The sequence below is a fragment of the Poeciliopsis prolifica genome, unplaced genomic scaffold (genome assembly GCF_027474105.1).
Source record: "Poeciliopsis prolifica strain line A6 unplaced genomic scaffold, Auburn_PproV2 SCAFFOLD007, whole genome shotgun sequence".
Classification (NCBI taxonomy): domain Eukaryota; kingdom Metazoa; phylum Chordata; class Actinopteri; order Cyprinodontiformes; family Poeciliidae; genus Poeciliopsis; species Poeciliopsis prolifica.
The window spans coordinates 987,348-1,008,803 of NW_026562382.1; the positions used below are offsets into that span (position 1 = coordinate 987,348).

Genomic DNA, 21,456 nt, shown 5'->3' on the forward strand with positions numbered 1-21,456 from the left:
AGGGGACGGCCCGCTGGACCACGAGGCCTTTCCCTCGCCCTTCCCGTTCAGACCGGACATCAACCGCAAGATCATCCTCTTGTGAGTCACTCGTGTGTTTCGTCACGCTCTAACTGCAGAGTGCAAAAATACAGAAAAATGTTTTTTTCTTTTGACTTTTGATATAAACTGTTGTGTTTTCCAGCCTCAGTTTAGATCGTTCCTGCTTCCATTTCTGAATCTGTTTACAGAGTAAAGTAAATTTCTCCCATAAACTTTTTCACCAGAGGCACAGAAAGAAACTGATTCTATAGAGAATCACATTTCCATCTAACGGGAATTCTTAATTCACTCAAAGTACTCAAAAATCGATTTTTGTCTGCCTAATTTTTTGCAAAATTATGTTTTGAATTATTCTTTGCTAGTTTATTATTATTAGTTAAGAAAAGAGACAACTAAGGTTAACCTCATACTGATAATTTAAGTTACTGATGGAATTCGATACACCATGGAGCTTTATAAAATTGTTTAAAATTAATGTTCTGTTTGTTTACATCGTCTTTGCCTCTGGTCAGTTAAAGACAAGAGGAAAAGCAACAGGACCTCTAGACTTTTGGAAAAGAAAAATTGGTTTCTGAACTAAAAGTTGTTTCTGGATCAAACATTGTTGTAATTGAATCGCAACCCTGAATATCCTAATGGAATCGAATCGAATAGGAGATTTGATTCAATTTCTATTTTTCACATTTTGTCATATTATGCAGTCAATTATTTATTTATTTTTTTGAATGAATTTATTGGTATTGTAGAAGAAAGGGAAACATAAAGGCAGACATCAGTGTGAGATGTAAGAAAATGGAAGTGTAGATTTCAAATGAATTAGCAATAAAATGTACAGAGTTTTCTAGTTGTTTCTTTGATGAGAAGTTGTAAGAAGATATTTCAACCCGACGCTCCACAGTTGTTGTCATTGGCCTGAATAATCTTTGGGACCAACACCGTTATCAGTCAAGTGAGCACTTTTAGACATGATTGGGCCTTTTTTTCACTGATGTTAGTGTTTAACTATTTCAATCCAGGCCGTTGTGATCTGACACAATGAGGCAGAAATCGATAGACATGTTTTTAACAGATTGGAATCTGCTGAACCACACTGCAAACGCAATTGACAGAAGAATCTGTATTGTAACCATGTCGCTGGTAACTCCTGCAGTTCTCTGTGACTTGATGAATATAAAAACTACTGGACCAAACTGTTTTTGTACCATGTGCCTCGCGGATGTTTCGAAGTCAGTTCCCAGTTTTAAATCTTTGACAGGAAGACGCAAAGTTACGCAATCATTTGTAGCACTGCTCCAAAAAATGTTTTAGTCTTCCTGCCATGAGCGGTCACAAGGCTGATGTCGCACGGAGAGAGAGGGATCACTATGAACAGACTTCCTATTTTAAAAGCAAAGACAAGGTGGAAACAGACAGGGCCTAGTGACATGGACATTAACATTTTTAATTGTGATAAAAGTGATAATGAACTGCTTACAACTTCTTTTTCAGTCCTGTTTAGGTGACAGTGTGGCTGCAGCTGCACGTCACAGCAAATGTAGCCCTATAAACAGAAATAGTCTTAAAAGACAAAACAGTTAAAAATGTTTATTCACATAAGGAACTGATATTATTTTCACTAAATCTGCAATATTGTATGAAATAAGTTTAAGTGGTTAAATAAAAAAAAATCTGCAGATTGTGACATTTTTTTGACTTGATTAATCATCATAATAATCAGTATTATGCTCGATTACTAAAATATTCATTAGCTGCTGTCATTTATGTTATATTCCACGCAACGCGACCGATCTACAGACTGATCTGAGCGCACATGTCTACGTGAGGGAGCGATAATGTGAGGCGTGTGCTTTTAAAGCTCTCGCTCAACGTGGGGACGTGTGCTCGGCTCCGTTTGGGGAAACAACTCTGCTGCTCTGAGCAAGCCGGGTTCTGGCCAAAATGTAAGATGAAGTTAGACAGACCACTGGGACGGTCGTCAGCAAGGAGAAACGGGAGATTAATCTTTTCCTCAAGTTAAAAAAAAAAGGAAGAAGAAATTTATAAGGGGGCAAACATTTTTCCACACTCCTGCAGTTTGAGGCAGCCATTTCACCAATGCTAACTTGATTCGATTACGTGTTTTTTGAGAAGTGGAAAAGTACCTCTCCACTTTTCACACGGACCGGTTTAGAATCAATGGACACCTTTAAAGACTTTTAAGGACGGCCGCATCATGTCCCCGGGCCTGACTGATTGTCTGCCTGTTGCAGCAGCTTCTCTGAAGGAGCCTTGTTGTTGCAGCGGCCCCCACCAGGAGGAGGCACATTCCTGCGCCAGTAACATGACTAGAACTCAGCAACCAGCGGCCCGCGAGCGGTGGCACCTTTTAGCTTGTGACCGTTCAAAACGAGCCGATGTGTCGCGGCTCTTTGTGAGGTCAACGGGACGGATTCCTTCTGCTGCTCACGCCAGTGTTTAAAGAACACAGGGGCCAGAGTGTGATTAGAAAACTGCAACATTTACGCTTCATCTCCACTGCTGCATTTGCAGGGTCTGTCAGCTCAATAGGTTTTCTCTATATGTTTGGCCCTGATTTACAAAGGAAATAGTAAAATGAGAATAGTCTGCCTGATAAACTGTGTAGATGATTGAATGCGATGTCATCAGTGATGACATTTGGCCTGTATGACACTGAAGTTTTTGGGGTGTTTTTGGAGCTTTTACTGCTCAGAGTCGACCTCTTTCCTAATTCACTCCATCTATTTTGACCCTTTCTGCTTTAATTTCCTTTTGTATCAGTTGACTCAGTTCTGGAAGGTCAAGTCGAAGGTCCGAATATCATGATAATTTTATGTGACCTGTTCTTTTTCTGTTATGTCATGTTTACGCCACATTTTACTGAAATGTGCTTTAACAAACAAACAAAAAAGAATCGGTTGCACAGGTTTGAATATTTATTTTTCTCAAATCTGGCTCAAAATTTCCCAACTCTGCGATCAATAAAGTAAATCTTATCTTAAATGACAGTTCGATATACACAGACAGCTCTATTAGCATTTGTTGAGGTTTCCCTCAGTAAGTTGCAGAAAACTTAAAATAAAAGTGACATTTCAGGCTGGATGTTTGGCTCTTGTTGCAAACAGCGAAGCCGTATGAGTGTTTCCTGCTTTGATCTAACCTGAAGCGAAGTCCATTAATTAGAGGCAGGAATGCGGTGGAAGCCAGTTTAGTGTTGTAAATCCTGCTTCCTTGTCCTGATCAGGTACTCAGTTGTGTCCAAGTTTCCACTATCTGTTGATGTAAATTTTGCAGGTAGGCCTTCTTCATGGTTCCTCAGTCTCTACTGTGTCTATTTTTAAAATGTGTCTCTCTAGAAAGCATTTCTACTTGCCTTCGGGAGCAGCAGTGAATATCTTCTGTGCTCTAAGGTATATGTCAAAGGTCAGCGGCCCCCACCAGGAGGAGGTTTGCTTAAATCCAATTTGAATGCAGGAGGTATTTAATAATTACACACTCAAAGGTGTGTAATTATTAAATCAGAACCATTGGCCATTAAATCCATTTAGTAAACCCCGTGCAAACTTGTTTTTTCCCCCTCTGCAATAATTTTTCATCCTTTCTTTACACGCATGAGGAGAGGTTTAATAATCCTTTTAGTCAGGATGGACCAAAGGATTAGGCTGACCAAAGGAAGTCTAAACGACTGCTTTGTTGTTCTTTTCTCTGCGACAGCCCCGGGGACGTTGCCCTGCTGAACTGCACTGCCATTGTGAACACCAGCAACGAGTCGCTGAACGACAAGAATCCAGTGTCGGACAGCATCCATCAGCTCGCCGGGCCTGAACTGAGGGAAGAGCTTGTGAAACTCAAAGGTAGAGCAAAAGGGAAGAGCAACAGAGAGGATAAAAGTAAATCACGAGGCAAAAGTTTCATATGGAGATTTGTACCTGTAGAGGCCAGGAGAGCTTATTTTAGTCATGTTAAGGTTTTATATGATAGACCAACACAAAATAGATGCACCGATCTGATACTAATATTGTTATCAATCCCGATATTGAAAATAATTGAAAATAAATGATTGGGTATCGTTGAGAATGTGACCAATCTATTCAGTCTAATGCTATGCTCTGCGCGACGGCAGGCTTATTTATTTTACATGGGCTCTTATGCTCCTAATTGACTGAGCAGATTAAAGTTGTGTTATTTTTACATGTTCCACCAGGCTTGTGAAGCTATTGGTGTATTTAAATGAGCTGAACTGGTGCAGAGTTATCAAACAGTAAGAATAATTCACTACATTTATTTCTGTGTTTTTAAAAAAGAAACGTCTTGAGTCAATTTAGCACTGTTTCCCTGTATCGGATCGTCATCAGCCAATACCAGACCTCAGATATCGGTGTCGGTATCAGAAGTGAGAGCAGTGAACCCCTGTATCTTTGTGAAGCAGAAGTTCCACCTGGTGTTTTGTGTGCAGGATGTCGGACTGGCGAGGCCAAGCTGACCAAAGGCTTCAACCTGGCGGCCCGGTTCATCATCCATACTGTGGGACCGAAGTACAAAGCCAAATACAGGACTGCAGCGGAGAGCTCTCTGTTCAGCTGCTACAGGAACGTCATGCAGCTGGCAGCGTAAGACCCAACAGTTCAATCGGCCACTCGCTCCGTCTGATCCGGGCCAGCTTCTTCACACACTCTCTGGTTCCATCTGGCCGGGAAACAACCCTGAATGATGTCCTGTCCTTCACTTTGTTAAACATTTCTTTTCCTCACAGATTGTGACCTGGTGCAATAAACATACTTGCTTTTTTTTTAAAGAAGCAATCTAATTCTTCCAGAAACAATACAATGAAAGTTTTGGCTCATTAATCAAATCTCAGCTGTTTTGGCTTTTGAAGTCAAAGTGAAGAAATTTAGAAAGTTTAGAAATTAGAAAGTGAAAAGCTACTCAGACGTTCCCTCTTTTCGGAAAACAACCTTTTAAATTTAGCTAGTTTTAAAATGCCTTTATGTTTCACTAAATAAGAATCTTAGGCCTTCTTCACATGTAGCTGGAACTTTATAAAAGTGAATATGTCTGCCACATAGTTTGAAAAGGTATCGCCATACACACTGGATTAGTTTTCATCCACACAAACCCACTGAATGACACCACTGAGCGTTGTTTTAAACATGCCAAACCCACAGGGGGCGGTGTAGTGCAGCGCTAAAACCTGTGCCAGTCGATGACAATCCTCCAAAACAACCACAACTTCCTGTTAGGATTTAAACATGGCGCCAGGAGATTCATTTGTGTGGTCAGACAGAGAGGTTAAACTAAATTTTATTATTATAAAAATGAGTAAAACTCAAGATGGTGTTGATTTGGATGCCATCGATTGGGATATATGGAGGTTGAGCAGCAGTTTGCCTTCATGTTGGGCCTGTAAAAACAGGCAAAAAGCATCTGAATGTCATGCATTTACCTCTGAATCTGTAGTTTCCAGTGTCCACACACAAATGCAAATAAGGAGGATTCTCAAATTTCCACTTCAGTTTTCATGAGCAATCGTTTTAATGACGGTAGAGTTTACATGTGGATGAAAAACTATTCTGGTTCCCAGAAATCTGGCTATGTGTAGACTAAGTCCCAAGTCTAACCACGCTGTATTTCCAAACTTTTCCCACCTTTTTACATATCACTATCTTGATTTAAACATTTCCCTGAGGTTTGATTGTCATTAGATTTTTTTTTTTTTATGCAAACAAACCCGTGAGAATGTTTTTGTTTTTTTCTCCTGTCCCTCGCAGAGAACAGTCGATGGCGTCTGTCGGTTTCTGCGTGCTGACCACCACCAAAAGAGGCTATCCACTGGAAGACGCTGCACACATCGCTTTCAGTAAGACCCGTCTATTCAGACTTTGAGGGAAACGCTGACTCTTCTCTTCTTTTACTCTCTGCTAGCGAGCCGTGTGGATTAAAAGACATATTGCGGCAGAGGAGATGGACAGTAAGAGAGTTTAAGAGGAACCACACCCAAGAACGACAACCACTCCCTGCCGATACATTCCACATCGGATTGAGTGGATCGGTGACAAGTTCCTGGTATTAGTTCTGTCATGGAAAGAAGTGATGTGACTTTGAGCTCAGTGAAAGCAAAGAAAACAGTTGGGTGCTAAAAGCTAACAGGCTAGTCAACGCCACAATGAATGTGGCTATCTAAATCAGCTCAGACTGAAAATGTTCCATCAGTGAAACACTGTCAGTGTAAAGTTAACAGTGTTTTCATCAACCGTTTTTATGTGCATTTTGAAGTATTGCATTAAAAAAGGTTGATTTTAAAATGCCAAAATTCAAAATGTCTTCCTCAATTTCTAAACAAAATGTTTTTAACGCTAACTTGAGGTGGTTTTTGGCTTTTCTGAGAAAATTTGATTCGCTTAATTGGAGATGGAAACACATTTGCCAAATGACCAAACGCTCTCTTCCACTGGTGAGTCTCTGCCTTGCCAGGGGCACAAAACTCAGAGATATGTGGTCCTGCAACTGCTACCGTTATTACCACCATGCACGACGTCTACATTTGACAAAATTACGCTTCGTGCAGCCCGGTTGATTCGCTCCAAACCAGTAGACGGAAATGCACCTTTTTGGGGGGTTTTTTTGGCTCAAAATTCTCATGAGAATCAGATGGGAACTAGTTAGCAGTCTAGTTTCAACCGAACAACATCTGTTCCTAATACTGCCACCTTGTTGGCATTATTAATCTGCCTAAACAAGAATGGCAGAAACTTTTAGATTTTGAATCAGACTTTTGGACCGAATCCAAAAAACATATCGGCATGTAACACAGTTTCCCTCAAAGTCTCTCTCTAGTTGGGTTTTTTGCAATTCTTCTTGGCGTTGCTTGGTGTAACTTCTAGGTATATTTGCCCATACATCTATTACAAAGTGACAGTGTCATTTTAAAACACCTATGTGAACAATTATCAACGTGACCGGTGTTTTAATAACGGTGACCCAAGCTACAGCAAATGTTACGTTTTCGTGTGGCGTGTCGATCTCATTGGTACGTCCAGTAACAACAGTGTTCGTTTGGTTTGCTGTGTTTACAGGAACAGTGCGCCGGTTCCTGGAGAACCATGGCAACAGCATCGACTCGGTGGTGTTCGCAGTGTCAGACACAGAGGAGGTCTGTATGACACCGATACATACTGACGCTACAGAATTATTCACAAACACTAGAAGACAATACATTCAAGCAAAATCTGTGTCAGAAATTGTGTTTGGTCTACGTTTAAATGTTCAGACACTGTGTCAGCGTGTCAGAGTGACTCAGTAAATGATTGCTCATTGTTTTTGTTTTGGTTGAGACATTGCTGCTGCTGTTTTTTTGTTTTTTTAATTTGGACAATTATTCCTTCCATTTTTGGATGCTGTGCAGATGGTGTTGTTACGATGCGTCTCCCTGCCAACAAGGTGTTTTTACAGCAAATTAGCACATCAAAAGCTGAAATAGTACCTGAACTTTGACCCCAAGTCCAGGTAGAGTTGAAAAAGGAGGCTTCACGGAGAAAGTTTAAACCATCTCTTCCACTGATCTTATCCTCAACTCCAACATTTCTCTCAACATCTGTTTGGTTTTTTAACCACACAGCCAGAGAGGAGCGGCAAAAGCAAATGAGGTGGATTAGCACTCACAACTTTGTTTTGTGCAGTTTTCTACTACATACTACTGTGTGATATTGTTTGGAAATTGAGCAGTTTGCAGTTCTTAATAGTCTTCAGTCAGAAGCCGCTTCAGACTTGTGTGAGACTGACTGCTACTGGATCTCCTTCCAGTTCACGGCGTCACCATCTGCGTTAAAACTCTGAAAATACTTGGATTATAAGAGTTACAACAGTATTTAATTTCCCTTTTGGGATCAATCAAGTATTTTTGAATTGAATTGAAGCAGTGCGTTAGAATCATCTTTTTTTCTAAAGGGGGTGAATAACGTTCAGCGGTTCTCTCTAAATGTCTGTAAATACCCCAAAAAACAAAACAAAAAACACTGAGATGGATGTGTGTGTGTGTTTAGTCTGCGTACAAGAAGCTTCTCCCGCTGTACTACCCTCGCTCCGAGGAAGAGGAGCGGCGCTGCCTTCCTTTCATCCCGGCTGACATTGGCAACTCGGAGGGCGAGCCCGTGGTCCCAGAGAGACAGATCCGCATCGCAGAGAAGCCAGGCAGCCTGGAAGGTACGTTCTCCCATCATTGGAGCAGAACAATCCGTTTGCCAAGGGTGGAAAAAAAAAAAAAAACGTCATTATTTCTCAGATGTTCGGTATCAAGTTTGGGGAAACGGAATCAGATCAAACATTCGTTCCTTTTGGCTAAGAAGTCAGCAAAACAAGCAGACTCATGCACAATTTGGTATTTTTCTCACTTCCCGTCTTCCCTCTCAAGAGAAACATGATTTTTTCAAAAAATATTACAGATGTAGGCTTTTTTTATTTCGGGTTTAAAACAAAAAAAACCCCAGAAATTAGTGACACAACAGCAACAGCTCATAGGTTAGAAATGTTCCTTTCTCAGGATGAAGTGTGGAAGCAATTCGATGTGTCAGTCAGACGGTGGAAACAAATCTCACACAGATGGAACCAAATCTCCTGTTTCCTGCATGGAGCCGAGTGAGCAGAAGTGAAGTGAGGACAGAGTTCATCGAAAACCGTAATTATCAGTCTAGCTTTGGAAACCTGCATTTATGAAACTTTGAGGTTGAATATCCAGATCACTTGTGACTTTTGGACTTTTTTTATTTTTATTTTTTGGCTAAAAAAAACCAAAATGTAGTCCAGTTCTTTTGGGCTCATCATCTTGTTCTCATAATCTCCTGAAGATAAAGTTCTGAGAAAGAACTCGGTTCTAAAATGTCTTTAATGACGGTTTAGCAGATAAGTGGAGATTATCTGAAAACAAGAAGCACATAACAGAGATATCTGAAAATGAAACCAATCAAATGTTTTTAGATACTCTATTTTTTAAAAAAAAAGTTCAACAAAAAGATCGAGAGATTCACTGATGGGGCTTTGGAAGCGTTTTCTGTTTTCTTTGAGTAACAAGCTGCTAGTTCTGGATTAATTTCAACTTTTTTCTTACTGCGCACAGAAGAATAAACCTGCCGCAGATTTTTGGGTAGGTTAATGGTTTTGAATCCAATAAGAACCAAAATAATCACAAGATTATATTCATGCATGAAAGCTTATGACTCTAACCTCTATCTGGTTTTTATTTTAAAAAAAAAGTGCTTTAAAGTCTGTGTTGTTGGGTTATGGGTTTCTCCACGTAAAATTGTGGAGGTTCTCAGTTTTAATGCATTTAGTGATTGGAGAAAAAATATCAGATTATTCTGCATTTGAGCGGCAAATCACTGATCAAAAGCGATCAAGATAAAACGGGCTGAATATTATTTTCATTTCCTTTCGGGATCAATAAGGTACTTTTGAATTTGAGTCTCTAACATTGTCCTCCACTCACACAATTAACAGAATTTTATTGTTATTAGTAAAACATAATAAAAGTTTTCTTTCTGAAAATCTGGATTTTGAAGATATTAAAGTAAGGGGAAAAAAAGTGGATCAAAGGTCCCAGGGCGCCCTGTGGTCACAAAAAAATACATGTCACAATTCTTGATTTTTCTATCTGTAAAACTATGCCAACATGAAAAAAATAAGATGAAAATATAAACTGTAGCGTCCAGGAATGTGGTGGGTTACAAATTTAATTTAATTTAATCGCTAAACATTTCTGATGCTGCTAGCATCTTTGTTTAGTGACAAATTGAATCCCACTGTTGAGCATTATTATTTACAAATAGAAAGGTGGAATATGACTCGTTTGTTTTTATGTAATCTGACTGGAGTCGATGTTGCTGGTTTGACTTGAGGGAGAGCAGAGCAGGTTTCTTTATGAGAGCAGCGTTTGAGCACCGCAGCATCACAGTGAAATGAAACTCTCCTGCTCCTACTGAAGCATTCATTTTCGAGGTATCTCGAAGGAATCGATCCCTCGTTATCCCAGGAAAAGCGCATATGCAGCTGTTTGCTCCTGACAGAAACGAGTCAAAGAAGCACAAAATATCAGCCGAGCCCCCCGCTCCGCCCAAAGCTCCATGTGCTCAGCAACCTGCGTGACCTCTGGAGCTGCATGCGCTCTAATTGTTAGGTTTCTGGGAGCTGGACTGTGAAAGCCAAAGCCATTGTGTCAGTCAGTGAGGTAGAGCGTTTTCCAACTTGAGTCTGTTGTCTCCATTGACCTGAGCCGTGATGTCTTCTGGCGCAGAGCTTCAAAGTTGGGAGATGTGGCTTCAGACGGTGGATCCAAAGTAAGCAGGCTTGCTGCAGAGGAAGCCCAACAACAGCCTCTCACACACACACACGAACACACACACACACACATGGCTTTGTCAGCGCTGATCAAATGTTCACATTGCATGTGGTTGAGGAGGGATTGAAGCGGTGCCTGGATGCGGTCTTGACTCTGATGGCACACAAATAATGTCATATGCATCTGTGTCTGTGTACTGCAATAAATGAGAACAAGCAAATATTCTGACATGAGTGAGGTAAGCAGGTTTGTGTTTTTGAAATAAACAGAAAACAGACTGCAGGTAGGAAGGGGTTTCGTTTCTGTGAGGAGCCTCATTTAGGTCCAACAGGATCCGCACATTCTTAAAAGACTTAAATAAAGTAAGAGCTTAAAATGTCTTAATTTTTTTTTTTTGAAGTAAGATGGGTTAACCACAGGTCTTAGATTTAATTCTGTATGTTCTGTGCATTTTTCTTTTTTCTCATGTGAGTTTTCTGTCCGGCAAACTTTGAATCGCACTCAGTATGACTCGAGATGATTGAGGCTACTGCTAACTCACTGCTAACATACCCTCGCTAGCTAGCTAGCACATTTACCAGCAGTTGGCTGGACAATGTTTGTACATTTCTATGAAAATATAGGTCTTAAATTACATTCATAATGGTTCTTAAAAAGTCTTAAATCCATTTATCTAAAATTAAGGCCTTAAAATGTACTAAAATTTTTTTTTTTTTTTTCAAAGTAAGTTGAATTTTGTCTTTATATGACAAAATTCAACTGGTATATTCAATATTTATTTATTGTCATGTGTCTTTTCTCTCTGGCAAAAATGTGCGCTATGCCGCCGCTAACTAGCCAGCTAGCAAATTTATCGGCAGTTGTCTGGACAAAGTTTGTTCGTTTCTGTGGAGATGCGGGTCTTAAATGGCTGTTAAGTCTTGAATTTGTTGGTGAAACCTGCAGAAACCCTATATGATCTTTTTCTGTCCAGATGAGCGTGAAGAGGAGAGCCTGGAGCTGGATTTGGGTCAGGTGGGGAATCACGCCTTCGCTCGGATGGAGGGCGACGTGGACAAGCAGAGGAAGCAGATCCTCCAGGGCCAGATGTCTGAAGCAGCCGTACAGAAGCAGCACCAGAGAAAGTAAGAGTCCCAGCAAAGGAAATATTTGCTGAAAAGCATGTCTCCAGCTAAATATATCCCAGATTATTCATATTTCTTTGAAAAACTATAAATACCAATTTTCACCACAGTCTGGCCCGTTTTCTTGCCTTGACAGCTGATTAATCATTAGCATTACAATCAGAGGTGATGTCACACTGTGTGTGTAAGAAAGCATTTACTGTGAAACAGGTTGTTACTAATTTAAAACAGAGATTCAAACTCTTGTGTTAGCTTGGTTAGCATTACTCTCTCTGTTCTCTTGAAATGCCACTCATGTCTTAATTGTGAGATTTCCAATTTCTGCTAATTCAGACAGAGGTTGGAAATGCAAAAGAGTAAATTGGATAAACTTTGCTGTAATTTACACTGGTGGTTTTCTAAGCTTTCCTCGCAGTCACTTTGCGTGTCCGGCACTCTGACAGACTGGACCAAGTGGAAGAACGGCCGACACCAACAGGCTTCCTACTGTAGCAGCAAACAGTTTTCTTTAAAATATCTCCTTACTTGTCTGTAGTTCCTCTGACTTGTAAATACCTTGCAGATATCCTCCCACATTACCAACCTCTGCACTGAAGACTGTTATTGATGTTTGTGACGCGGAAAAAGGCATTTCTGTTGCAGTTTGTGAAACACACATTTTGGTACGGTTGAAAACTCTCAAAAACCTTTTCTGAAAAAAGAGTTCTTTCGAAACTTCCATGAAGCAAATATGTGTTTGTGATTCCAATTCTGTGGTTAATGGGAATACGGCTATTAATGCACCAATCAGAAGAATCTTGAAGATTGGTTAAATACCAAGCAAGTAAAGCCTGATACTCAAAAATAAATTCGCACAAACAAACAGCTTGTTCTTTAAGGTACTGCAATAATATCAAGGATCTACGCTTACAGAGAAGATCATCTTTATTTCTTGGCAAGTGTTTTGTGATATTTGATTGTTGAAATAAAACTAGGTTTATACTAAATTAGCATGCTTTAATACCCTTGTGAAGAATTGGAAAACAGAAAACTGGAAAATTGGCCTCAACAAAAAAACAAAGAAAAAGAAGCGATTGGTGCATTTCTCTACACATCTATACTTGTATTTCTTGCTACCATTACTTCAGTTAGTGCAAAAGCAGGTGTAGAAAATAAAGAACGCCTCAGGAGGAATCCCAGATGGATTTTGAGAGTTTTTGGTGTAACTCAGAACCACCAAACTGAAGGACCTGCCGCCTGGAGAGCTTTGATTTCCTCCAAACCGCAGCAGAGATGATTTGAAGCCGTCCAGCATCAGTCACCACTTCAAAGAGAACCTCAGTTTTACCAGAAGTTGCAGGAGGTTTTATGTTTCTGTGCAAGTGCTAGTTGCGTTACATCCACTGTGTATCAAAAAGCAACCTTTTCTCTTTCTTTTTTGTTTCCGTCTGTGTGTGTTTGGGTCCTGCAGCTACAGTCGCTGGCTGTGTCGAGCGAGAGCGGAGGATCTGTCAGACATCGCTGCGCTGAAAGCCTTATATCAGACCGGTAGGTGGGAGAGGCTGCCAAAATATCTACTGTGCAACCTCCTTCGGGAGCCAATAGTAATTTCATGTTCTGTATTTGAAGACTATTGAAAGTGTTTTCACGTTACAACTTCAAACCTCCCAAATTTCATGTTGTAGACCAACACACAGATGCAAAGCTTCTTGATTTGATGGGTGCTTCATCTTGGATTTTAACATTCCCACACATCTAGAAACGTTCAAATGTTTTTCTTCATGCTCTTTCCATAAACAGCTTTACAGGTTGAGCTGTTCAACAGGTTCTTAAACTGGGGTCTAAAATGCCAAACAAGCTCTCAGATTGCTACTTTTTTAGGAGAGATTCACACAAAACACCTTCAGACGTTTTCAAGCTGAGAGGAGAATCCCATTTGGTGTGGATCCCTGAAAATTTGATTGGGGAAAAATTCAAGAGTTCTGGATTGTAAAACACACGATTGAAGCTAAAACGTCTCATAATTGTGTGACTTAATGGTAGCGGGACGATAACAGGTAGATGATTATGATGAACGATAATATTGTTGCTTTGAGACCATTTTTAAATCATATATGGTATAATAATGAAAGATGAGTAAACTTTCATTTTGTACAGAACATACAGCTGGGAGATATTTTACATGTCCAAAATAAAACACAACAATAAAAAGGAAAAGAAGCAACTTGTAACCAAAACCATACGTAAAGTGTATTATGGAATCTCTGTAAATGGAATGACAGAGCATTATGTCCAATAACAAGAACGGAAATTATTAATCAGTTAATGAATTGCTTATTATAGCAGACATAAGTAGGACCTGACAGTTCTCCCTGAATATTATGTTCAAATGGAAAGTTGTCAAAAATACTGGATGAGGATCTAGAGATGTAAGTCAATAGAAATATTGAATTTAGTTATGTAAAACATAGGAACCCCGAAGACATAAATAATCCAACATGATCCTTCTGCTTAAATTAAAATCATCTTGTTTGCCGTTTTTGTTGAATGGAAAGAATCAGAGCAACGAATCCAGACAAAACCTGCAGTCAGTTACTAAAGCGTCTTCCCTCTGCATGCTGTCAGTGAGTGGAGCGGTGCGTCAGAAACCAGCGTGTGTGTTGAGTGTGTGTTGTGGCCCAGAGCCTCTAATGTGGGTTTGCTAGAGATCAACCGGGTTTGTTTGTTTCTTCAGCTGTCAGGTGCAGCTGCTGTTCGTCACCAGGAGGGGGCAGTGTTGTTGTTGTTGCTGTTGTACAGTCCTGCATCTGGTTGTAGGATGTCCTTTTCGACGTGACACCTTTATTTACTGATTATTTTTAAACGAGGAAACGTTTAGAATAAATATTTAATGGTTATAGCAGAAGCTGAATTTCTTTCCCTTTTCACAAGTTGCATTTCTATTATATTACATTTCAAAAGGTGGAAGTCCAGCTAGATGGAAACAAAACGATTGGAGGCATGTTGCTTCGTCACCCTCTGTTTTTATTTTCCTAAGTGTCACTTGTTTTGTTTCTTTTTGTCGTCAAACATGACCGACTTGTGGCGGATTCAGTGAGACTGCAGACGCCGTCGCTCTGTGACCCGAGAACAGAAAGCATGCATTCAAATTGGATTTAAGCAAACTCTGCTCTGAGAGCAGTTTCAGACGTGTCATGAAGTTCAAGCATGAAGTCGGTGGTTTGATGTGCCGGATAACCGGGCCAGCCTGTTTTCACGCTGGGAGACTCCCTCGGCTTTTTCTGCAGCGACTCTGTTGCAGACGCAGAACTTCTGATGTTCGCTCTGTTCTGGGTTTTTATTTATTTGTTAAAATATAATTTATGTGGAGGTTTTTTTCCTCGTCTGTTTTCCTCTTCAGGGAAAAAAAGAAAACAACAAAATGATGTAATAAATTACTCGAAACGCATTTGTGGCCAGTATTTCAGTAACGCTCTGAGCTGCTCATCCTGATTTTACTCGATTCTGATTTCTGCTGAAATAGCAAAATATTTGTTCATAACTTCTGGTTTAATGAATCCAGGAAGAGATGATACTACAAAATATAAAAACAAATAGCCTGCTTCTCTCTGCTTCATTGAAAAGAGGTGCTGGCACACATAAATCTTACTATAGACGCATACAGTAGAGAGTGTTAACTTTTTTTTTATGTCTTTTTGATAATATTAATCTTTTACAAGATATTAATCTTGTTTCTGCTAGATTTTGTGTCCAGCCTGTTGTTTGAGAGCAAAAAGCTTCAATGTTTTATTGTTTGTACCGCTAAATGATCTATTCATTTATTGAATTTATATATAAGACTTAAAAAGCAAATGTTAACAGTTGGCATAAATGTTAATTGTTTACATTATAGACTGTTTAGCGTTTTATGTTAGCAATTAGCAGTCTGACTTCCCGATTGGTCTGAACAGCTCACCAGGAACTCACCACATTTCCGGGCGAATTCTTGAAGGTGAAACTTTTACCAGCGATTTTGTAACATTTCTGCTTGTCTGTTAGGTGTGGACATATGCGGCAGGACGGTGATGGTGGTAGTCGGACGAAACATCCCAGTAACCCTCATTGACCTGGAAAAGGTTCTTTTTAAAAATCTTCTAAGCACTTTTCGGGGTCAGACTGGCCCAATCGTTCTTCACTTTGTGTTTTACAGAGCGGGTTTTTTTTTTTTTTAAATCGTTTCTGTTTTCCGTTTAGGCCTTACTGTACTTCATCCATGTGATGGATCACATCACAGTGAAGGAGTATGTGATCGTTTACTTCCACACGCTGACCGGAGAGCACAACCATCTGGACTCGGACTTCCTCAGAAACCTCTACGACGTCGTCGACATCAAGTCAGTCTGAACTTTTTCTCTCCCGAGTCAAACTGAACTCAGAGTTTCAACTCTTATTGAGTCCATGCTGGGGTTTGATCCGCCAACAGTTTATGATGGTCTTCATTTGAGGCTTGATAGACTAACTAGCTTCCAATTGAAGATGTTGAAACCGATCAATACTTTTCTGTTGGCAGCAGTGCTACATTTTAAAGCACACAAACCCTCTTTAAGCTGAAAATAGCAGATAATTAAAACCACCAACACTCTTCAAAGATGTGGTAGCTGAGCCAGGCTGAGTAATGGAGACCATAGCCAACTAGCTAACGACTGTAATAAAAGAGATGCAGAGTTTCCTTTAAGGAGTGTCTCACTCAAAGACGACATCAGTGTGTTTAACACACTGAACTTCAAAGGGAAGTGGCAAAAACAAATGAGCTGGATTAGAACTGCTTGCCAGAAACTGTTTACAGACTGTTGCTGTCTTCAGTCAGAGGTTTTTTTCTGATTCATTGTGAAACTGACTGCTACTGTTGGTCCTTCCTGCCCACATTACAGGATCTGTAAACGAGTTATGGCAAAATGTGATTTTCTTTCGTTGAACTGAGTTGATTTGAACAGTTCATTACTGTTGAACTGTTTTGTTTGAGAAGAACTTACTTACTCTAAATTAAATGCACTTTTTGCTTTAAGACACCAATCACGGCTAATCGTTCTTTTGGCTGCAACGATTTCTAGTTTTTTTATACTGAAGATCGGCTAAAAACAGTCAGAGATCTTTAATGATTCATACCCGACGAACGTGATTTGTTCTTTGGTTTCTGACATGCTGGGTGCAGACTCCTAAAATTCTGACTGACAGTGAGTTTTTGTTCTTCTCACTGCTGCTCAGAGTTCATCACATGTGATTGACTGTTCATCCACATGTTTTTGTTTTTCCCCAGCATTGACCACTGTGCTCTTCCTTTGAATCTCAGTCACTCTGGCTTTTAAAGTTGTCTGTCTTTCCACTTCCTGATCTGATTTGGATACTGTAATTTTTTAAGATATCGGTTCTGTTTAGCTGAATACTTTCCAGCAATTCTTGTCCCTTTTTTTCGTCCGCATAATTAATGTGGTCTGTTTTAGTCTTTAACTAAAATTATATTTACTCAAGATTTCACACCATTACTTTGGATGGGTTTTTTCTCCTTCCTTTTCTAACACAAACTACCTTCACAGAAGTCAAATATGTATTTATATCCACACACAAACAAACTTCCTTCCATAATAACTTCAAGAAATTTTTGGGTGACCTGTGGGAATCTCCATGCAGCCACTACACCTTCAAACACAACATGCTGCTGTCTATAAATATTCATTGGTTTGTTTTCACCAAGAGTTTCTCATTCATTTTCTATCTGGCAACTTTTGCCACTAGTTTCACTTCATGTGAGAAGTTCACACGAAGGACGACAGTTTTGATTTTGTTTTATGCGAGCGACCTGTTCAGATGGCGGACGGGCCGGGTGCAGCTTTGGGGCAGCCGTCTCAGAACATGGATGAAAACTCCTCCGTCCCACTTCCCCTTTCAGTGGAGCAGGGAAAGCCCACGCAGTCATTCACAATAACGCGGAGCGTCTTCACGCTTTCGCTGATTCATCACAGACCTCGGTGAATGCAGGTGGAATGCAAATTATGAATGTCTCCTGACATTTCATTGTGACATGTATCTATACATCCTACATGGCCACAAAAAAGCTCCAGGCAGAGATTGCTTTGCTGTTTGAACATTTTTTTGAATGACATGATGTAATGTACATGCCAACATTTAGCTAGAAAAGCTACTTCCTGTTGGAGGTATTGTCATGATTCCCTGTTTCCTAGCAGGCAGCAGACTCATTTTGGCTTAGCATGACTTAAAGTTGCACTATGCAACTTTTACATATTTGTTAAAACTCACTATGTCATGACAGGATAGCATGGGTGAAATCCCCTCACCTGAAAGGCCGGGTCGGGGTTCATCATTACGAATTGTCATAGAGATTTAGGAAAAACTAATAGTGGAAGAGAGTTAAGAATAAAGTTATGACATGCTTTATACAAAACATTTAGAAAAGAGCCAAAAATCAGAGTCTGAAAAAATGTAAAAGATGGATAATTGCTTGTGGCCGACATCATAAGCAGCTGAATGCCACAGTGATCGACGGTGTAACTGCAACATGTTCGTCTGTATGGAGGGTTTTGTCAGCGTGACATCATTCGCTTTGTGGTTAAATCAGAAATGAAGGCTTCGGGCCGGGTCCAAAGCAATAAATGTGTGCTGTGCTACAAATGGGTGCAGTGTCTTTGTAAAGCAGCGACTTCAGGCATGTGGCGCAAATATTCATGCACAGCCTGATCAAAACCGTTCAGGTTTGCTCTTTGCATATCATAAAGTAACAATCACCTGCACATCTACACAGAGGATGAGGCTTGGATACAATGACAGAAAACATAGCAGGTCAAATGTTTGGCCGGAAAATGAGCTGCAGATTATTGCTGCGTGTTCCACAAATTTACGGTCTCACATGAAACGCGTTTGTTTTTGGCAAAAGCAAATCAGTGCTCCTTATATAGAGTCTTTTAAGATCAGGCTCCTGGGCTTTAACGTCAATTTCTCCATGGTTTCTTGCAAAATAACTTTATGGACCCGTTCAAGCCCCCCGGCCCCTATTTCCTTTGCCTGTTTGTTGACTGATGAGGCAAAAAATGCCCCACCAAATAACATCGGGTCATAGCGTGAGCTTCACTACCTTCACCACAACTTTGTTTTTCTGTCCGAGGTTTGCTCTGCCCGGGTTACGCTTCTGCATGGGTGGAGCGATCTTGCCTTGGCGTCGTTTCAATTCTGTTAGCAGTTTTCTTTGGACCATAGAACAAGCGATTACATTCACTTTGTCCTGTGAGAACTGATGTGCATTTGGGCAGAGCAGAAAAAGGTTTCGAGTCCTGAACTCCCGGTCACACAGGGAGAGTCCCTGTCCAGTCAATGCCTTTCACACTGAGTGGTAGAGATCACTCAGTGTGTGTGTGCCAGGGAACACACCCTCCTACACACCTGAGGACTCGGTCCACCAGAGGGATTGTGTTCCTCTTGGGTATTTCTTTGCTACTTCTATTTGGGCATCCCCACACACATCTGTGAGGCTCTATTGTCTGTACCTGACTCGTTTTCTTTGGTTCACTGTGAAGTTATTGTGGGGTCTTATGTCCGTTGACTAGTCCTTGTGGTGATCCACTTTCCGTCCCTCAGTCAACCCTCATGTTATCAATTGGGTTCAGTAAACCTGGGACTGGGCTTCTCCTGTAGAGGGTTGAAAGAGATCGTGAGTAGGCACTGACCTCCTTGTATTTGTCATGTAGACTAAGTAGGTCGAACTGGTGGTAGTTGAGCCTCCATGCTTGGTCACACCAGAGGTTATAAATTTGGGTTATTCTGGTTTAAATAAATCCCTTCATCATTTTACATCCACTTTACAGTTATACAACAACTTTACCTTGGTCTGTCACATGAAACATTGGCTGCAAAATATGTTCAAGTTTGAGGTTTAATGTGACGCTTGAAAACATCTTGAAGTATTTTTGCGGGGCATAGCAAGCGCAAAGAGGCAATAAACACAGATCAACATTCTGGGCACCGCCAGGTTTTCTAATGTCAGATGTTCATGGCATGTCATCGATTTCAAAGCCCCAGTTGTTGAGAGGAAGTCAAGAACCGTGTCTGTGTGTTGGTTTAATCTTAAAGCAAAAACACCGAGGTAGCTACCACCTTAGCATCGGTTTGTGACCTCAGCAGTGCGTCTCTGCTGTTTGCAGACTCGGATACTGCAGAGAGTTATGCTTATCTCAGTTTAGTTCATTTAGCGTCGACCTCTTGACTCCAGCGAATGGCTCAAGATGTCATAAAATGATGAATCAATCTCAGCTAGGTGTAACAAAGGAATTCACCAAACAGCTGCCTTGTGAATCACGTTAATGAGAAAGACTCATGAAAGATGTTTGAGGGTTTTTACCAACTTTTCAGCAATTCAGCATCAACAGTGGCCACATTTGTTCTGTATCTGTTCTTATTGCTGCATTTGTTGATGATCGATCACTTTCTCTGACACCCCCCCCCCCAACTAGCCATGGTTACAAAAACATCGACTGAGCTCACACGGCTGATTCTTGTTCTGGCCCGTGGACCAGATCTGTGGACACTTTTTGACTAAACATGTGTCTCTAATTGCTGGGAGAATCGGGAAGCCGCTTCAATTTTAAAATGACATAACTTGGGTGTTCGGACGTTGGCCAGAGGCTGTTATGTGGAGAAGCCTATTTTATATCCGTCTTTACTTGTTTGTCACGTTTTTTTTAATGAGTTGTACATTTTCAGTGAGCAACACAGACACTGTGGTCTCTGTGGGAAAGCTGTACGACTGTGTGGTAATTGTTTCATCGCTGATGGACAGGTTGGAGCTGACTGTTGGGAAAATTTGTGGCTCTTGGACCTCAAACCCACACTTTTAGAAGCGCAGCTACAGTGACTTCACTTTGCACATGTTGTTTTCTTAATATATTGGTCATCTCATCCTTTCCATAGTCTCCAAGTTCACACTGATTCCTTTTGTTTTTACTTTAAAAGCGAGATATGAGACGGATTCTGTCTCATCTCTGCTGTTTTTTTGTTGTGTTGCAGGTATAAAAAGAATCTGAGGGCCTTTTATTTTGTCCATCCGACGTTTCGCTCAAAGGTAGGAGTCAGCGCCTTCTCTGCACTTTTTTTTTTAGCTTCCTGCCAAGTTTCTAATTTGCAGATGCCTTACGGTGGAGCTGGTGTTGATTTGGAGGAAAGACTCTGCAACAGTGGGATTAAAAACAAACAACAACAAAAAACCCAGATCATCCATTACCTTTATTAGTGCCAGGTTAAGACGGTTTTCAAAGTATGCAGGTTTTCTCTTTTAATAAACATTTAAATAGCTGTTAAAGCAACATTTTCAGTTACAGTAACAATGTTGTGTTTCTGCCCTGATGCTCAGACCTGATGCCACTCGTAGTCTAGCAACCATAGTTTTTACTAACTAACAGGTTTCTGCACAGTAACATTTTTTAATTTGCAGTGAAAATTATTTCCTATTTGTCATATTATTATAATTTTATTCTCATAATGTTGAACTCGAAATATTGACCTTATTCTAATATAACTTCAGCTTTATCCCCGTATTACGACTTTATTTTTGCACAAGTTTATTCTTGCAACAATATGAATTTATTCTTGTAATTGTATTACTTTATTCTCATATTTTTGTTTCATTTTATTTTATTTTTTTATTTGTATGACCTTAATACTCTGTTGTAATTTGGTCCGAGTCTGAGAAACAAACTTAAATCATTTCACATCTGCTAAAAATGGTCTTCAAAAATTCTGCGTAGTCAGAAGTTTTTCAGTTTAACCTCAAGCGTAAAACAAAACTAAGTTTATTTAATTAATCAACACAGTGGCAACAGCTAAATTTCACCTGTAATCCTGATATTGAGGAGCTGATTACGACCTTTATTAACTTAAATCATCTCCTAGTTGTGAATAATGTTTTTCTTAAAGTTTCACCGTTTTGCCAAATGCAGTTTTATT

At 40.1% G+C, this 21,456-nt stretch overlaps 1 protein-coding gene across 1 annotated transcript in view; it reads left to right on the plus strand.

Moving 5' to 3' along the window:
* Positions 1-21,456, plus strand: part of gdap2 (ganglioside induced differentiation associated protein 2) — a 30,213-nt gene that overhangs the window by 1,882 nt on the left and 6,875 nt on the right. The window contains 11 exon segments of the mRNA XM_055032178.1: positions 3-81; positions 3,754-3,893; positions 4,496-4,649; positions 5,808-5,896; positions 7,113-7,189; positions 8,079-8,238; positions 11,340-11,490; positions 12,941-13,017; positions 15,508-15,584; positions 15,703-15,842; positions 20,521-20,575. Coding sequence (XP_054888153.1) covers positions 3-81; positions 3,754-3,893; positions 4,496-4,649; positions 5,808-5,896; positions 7,113-7,189; positions 8,079-8,238; positions 11,340-11,490; positions 12,941-13,017; positions 15,508-15,584; positions 15,703-15,842; positions 20,521-20,575 — 1,199 coding nt within the window.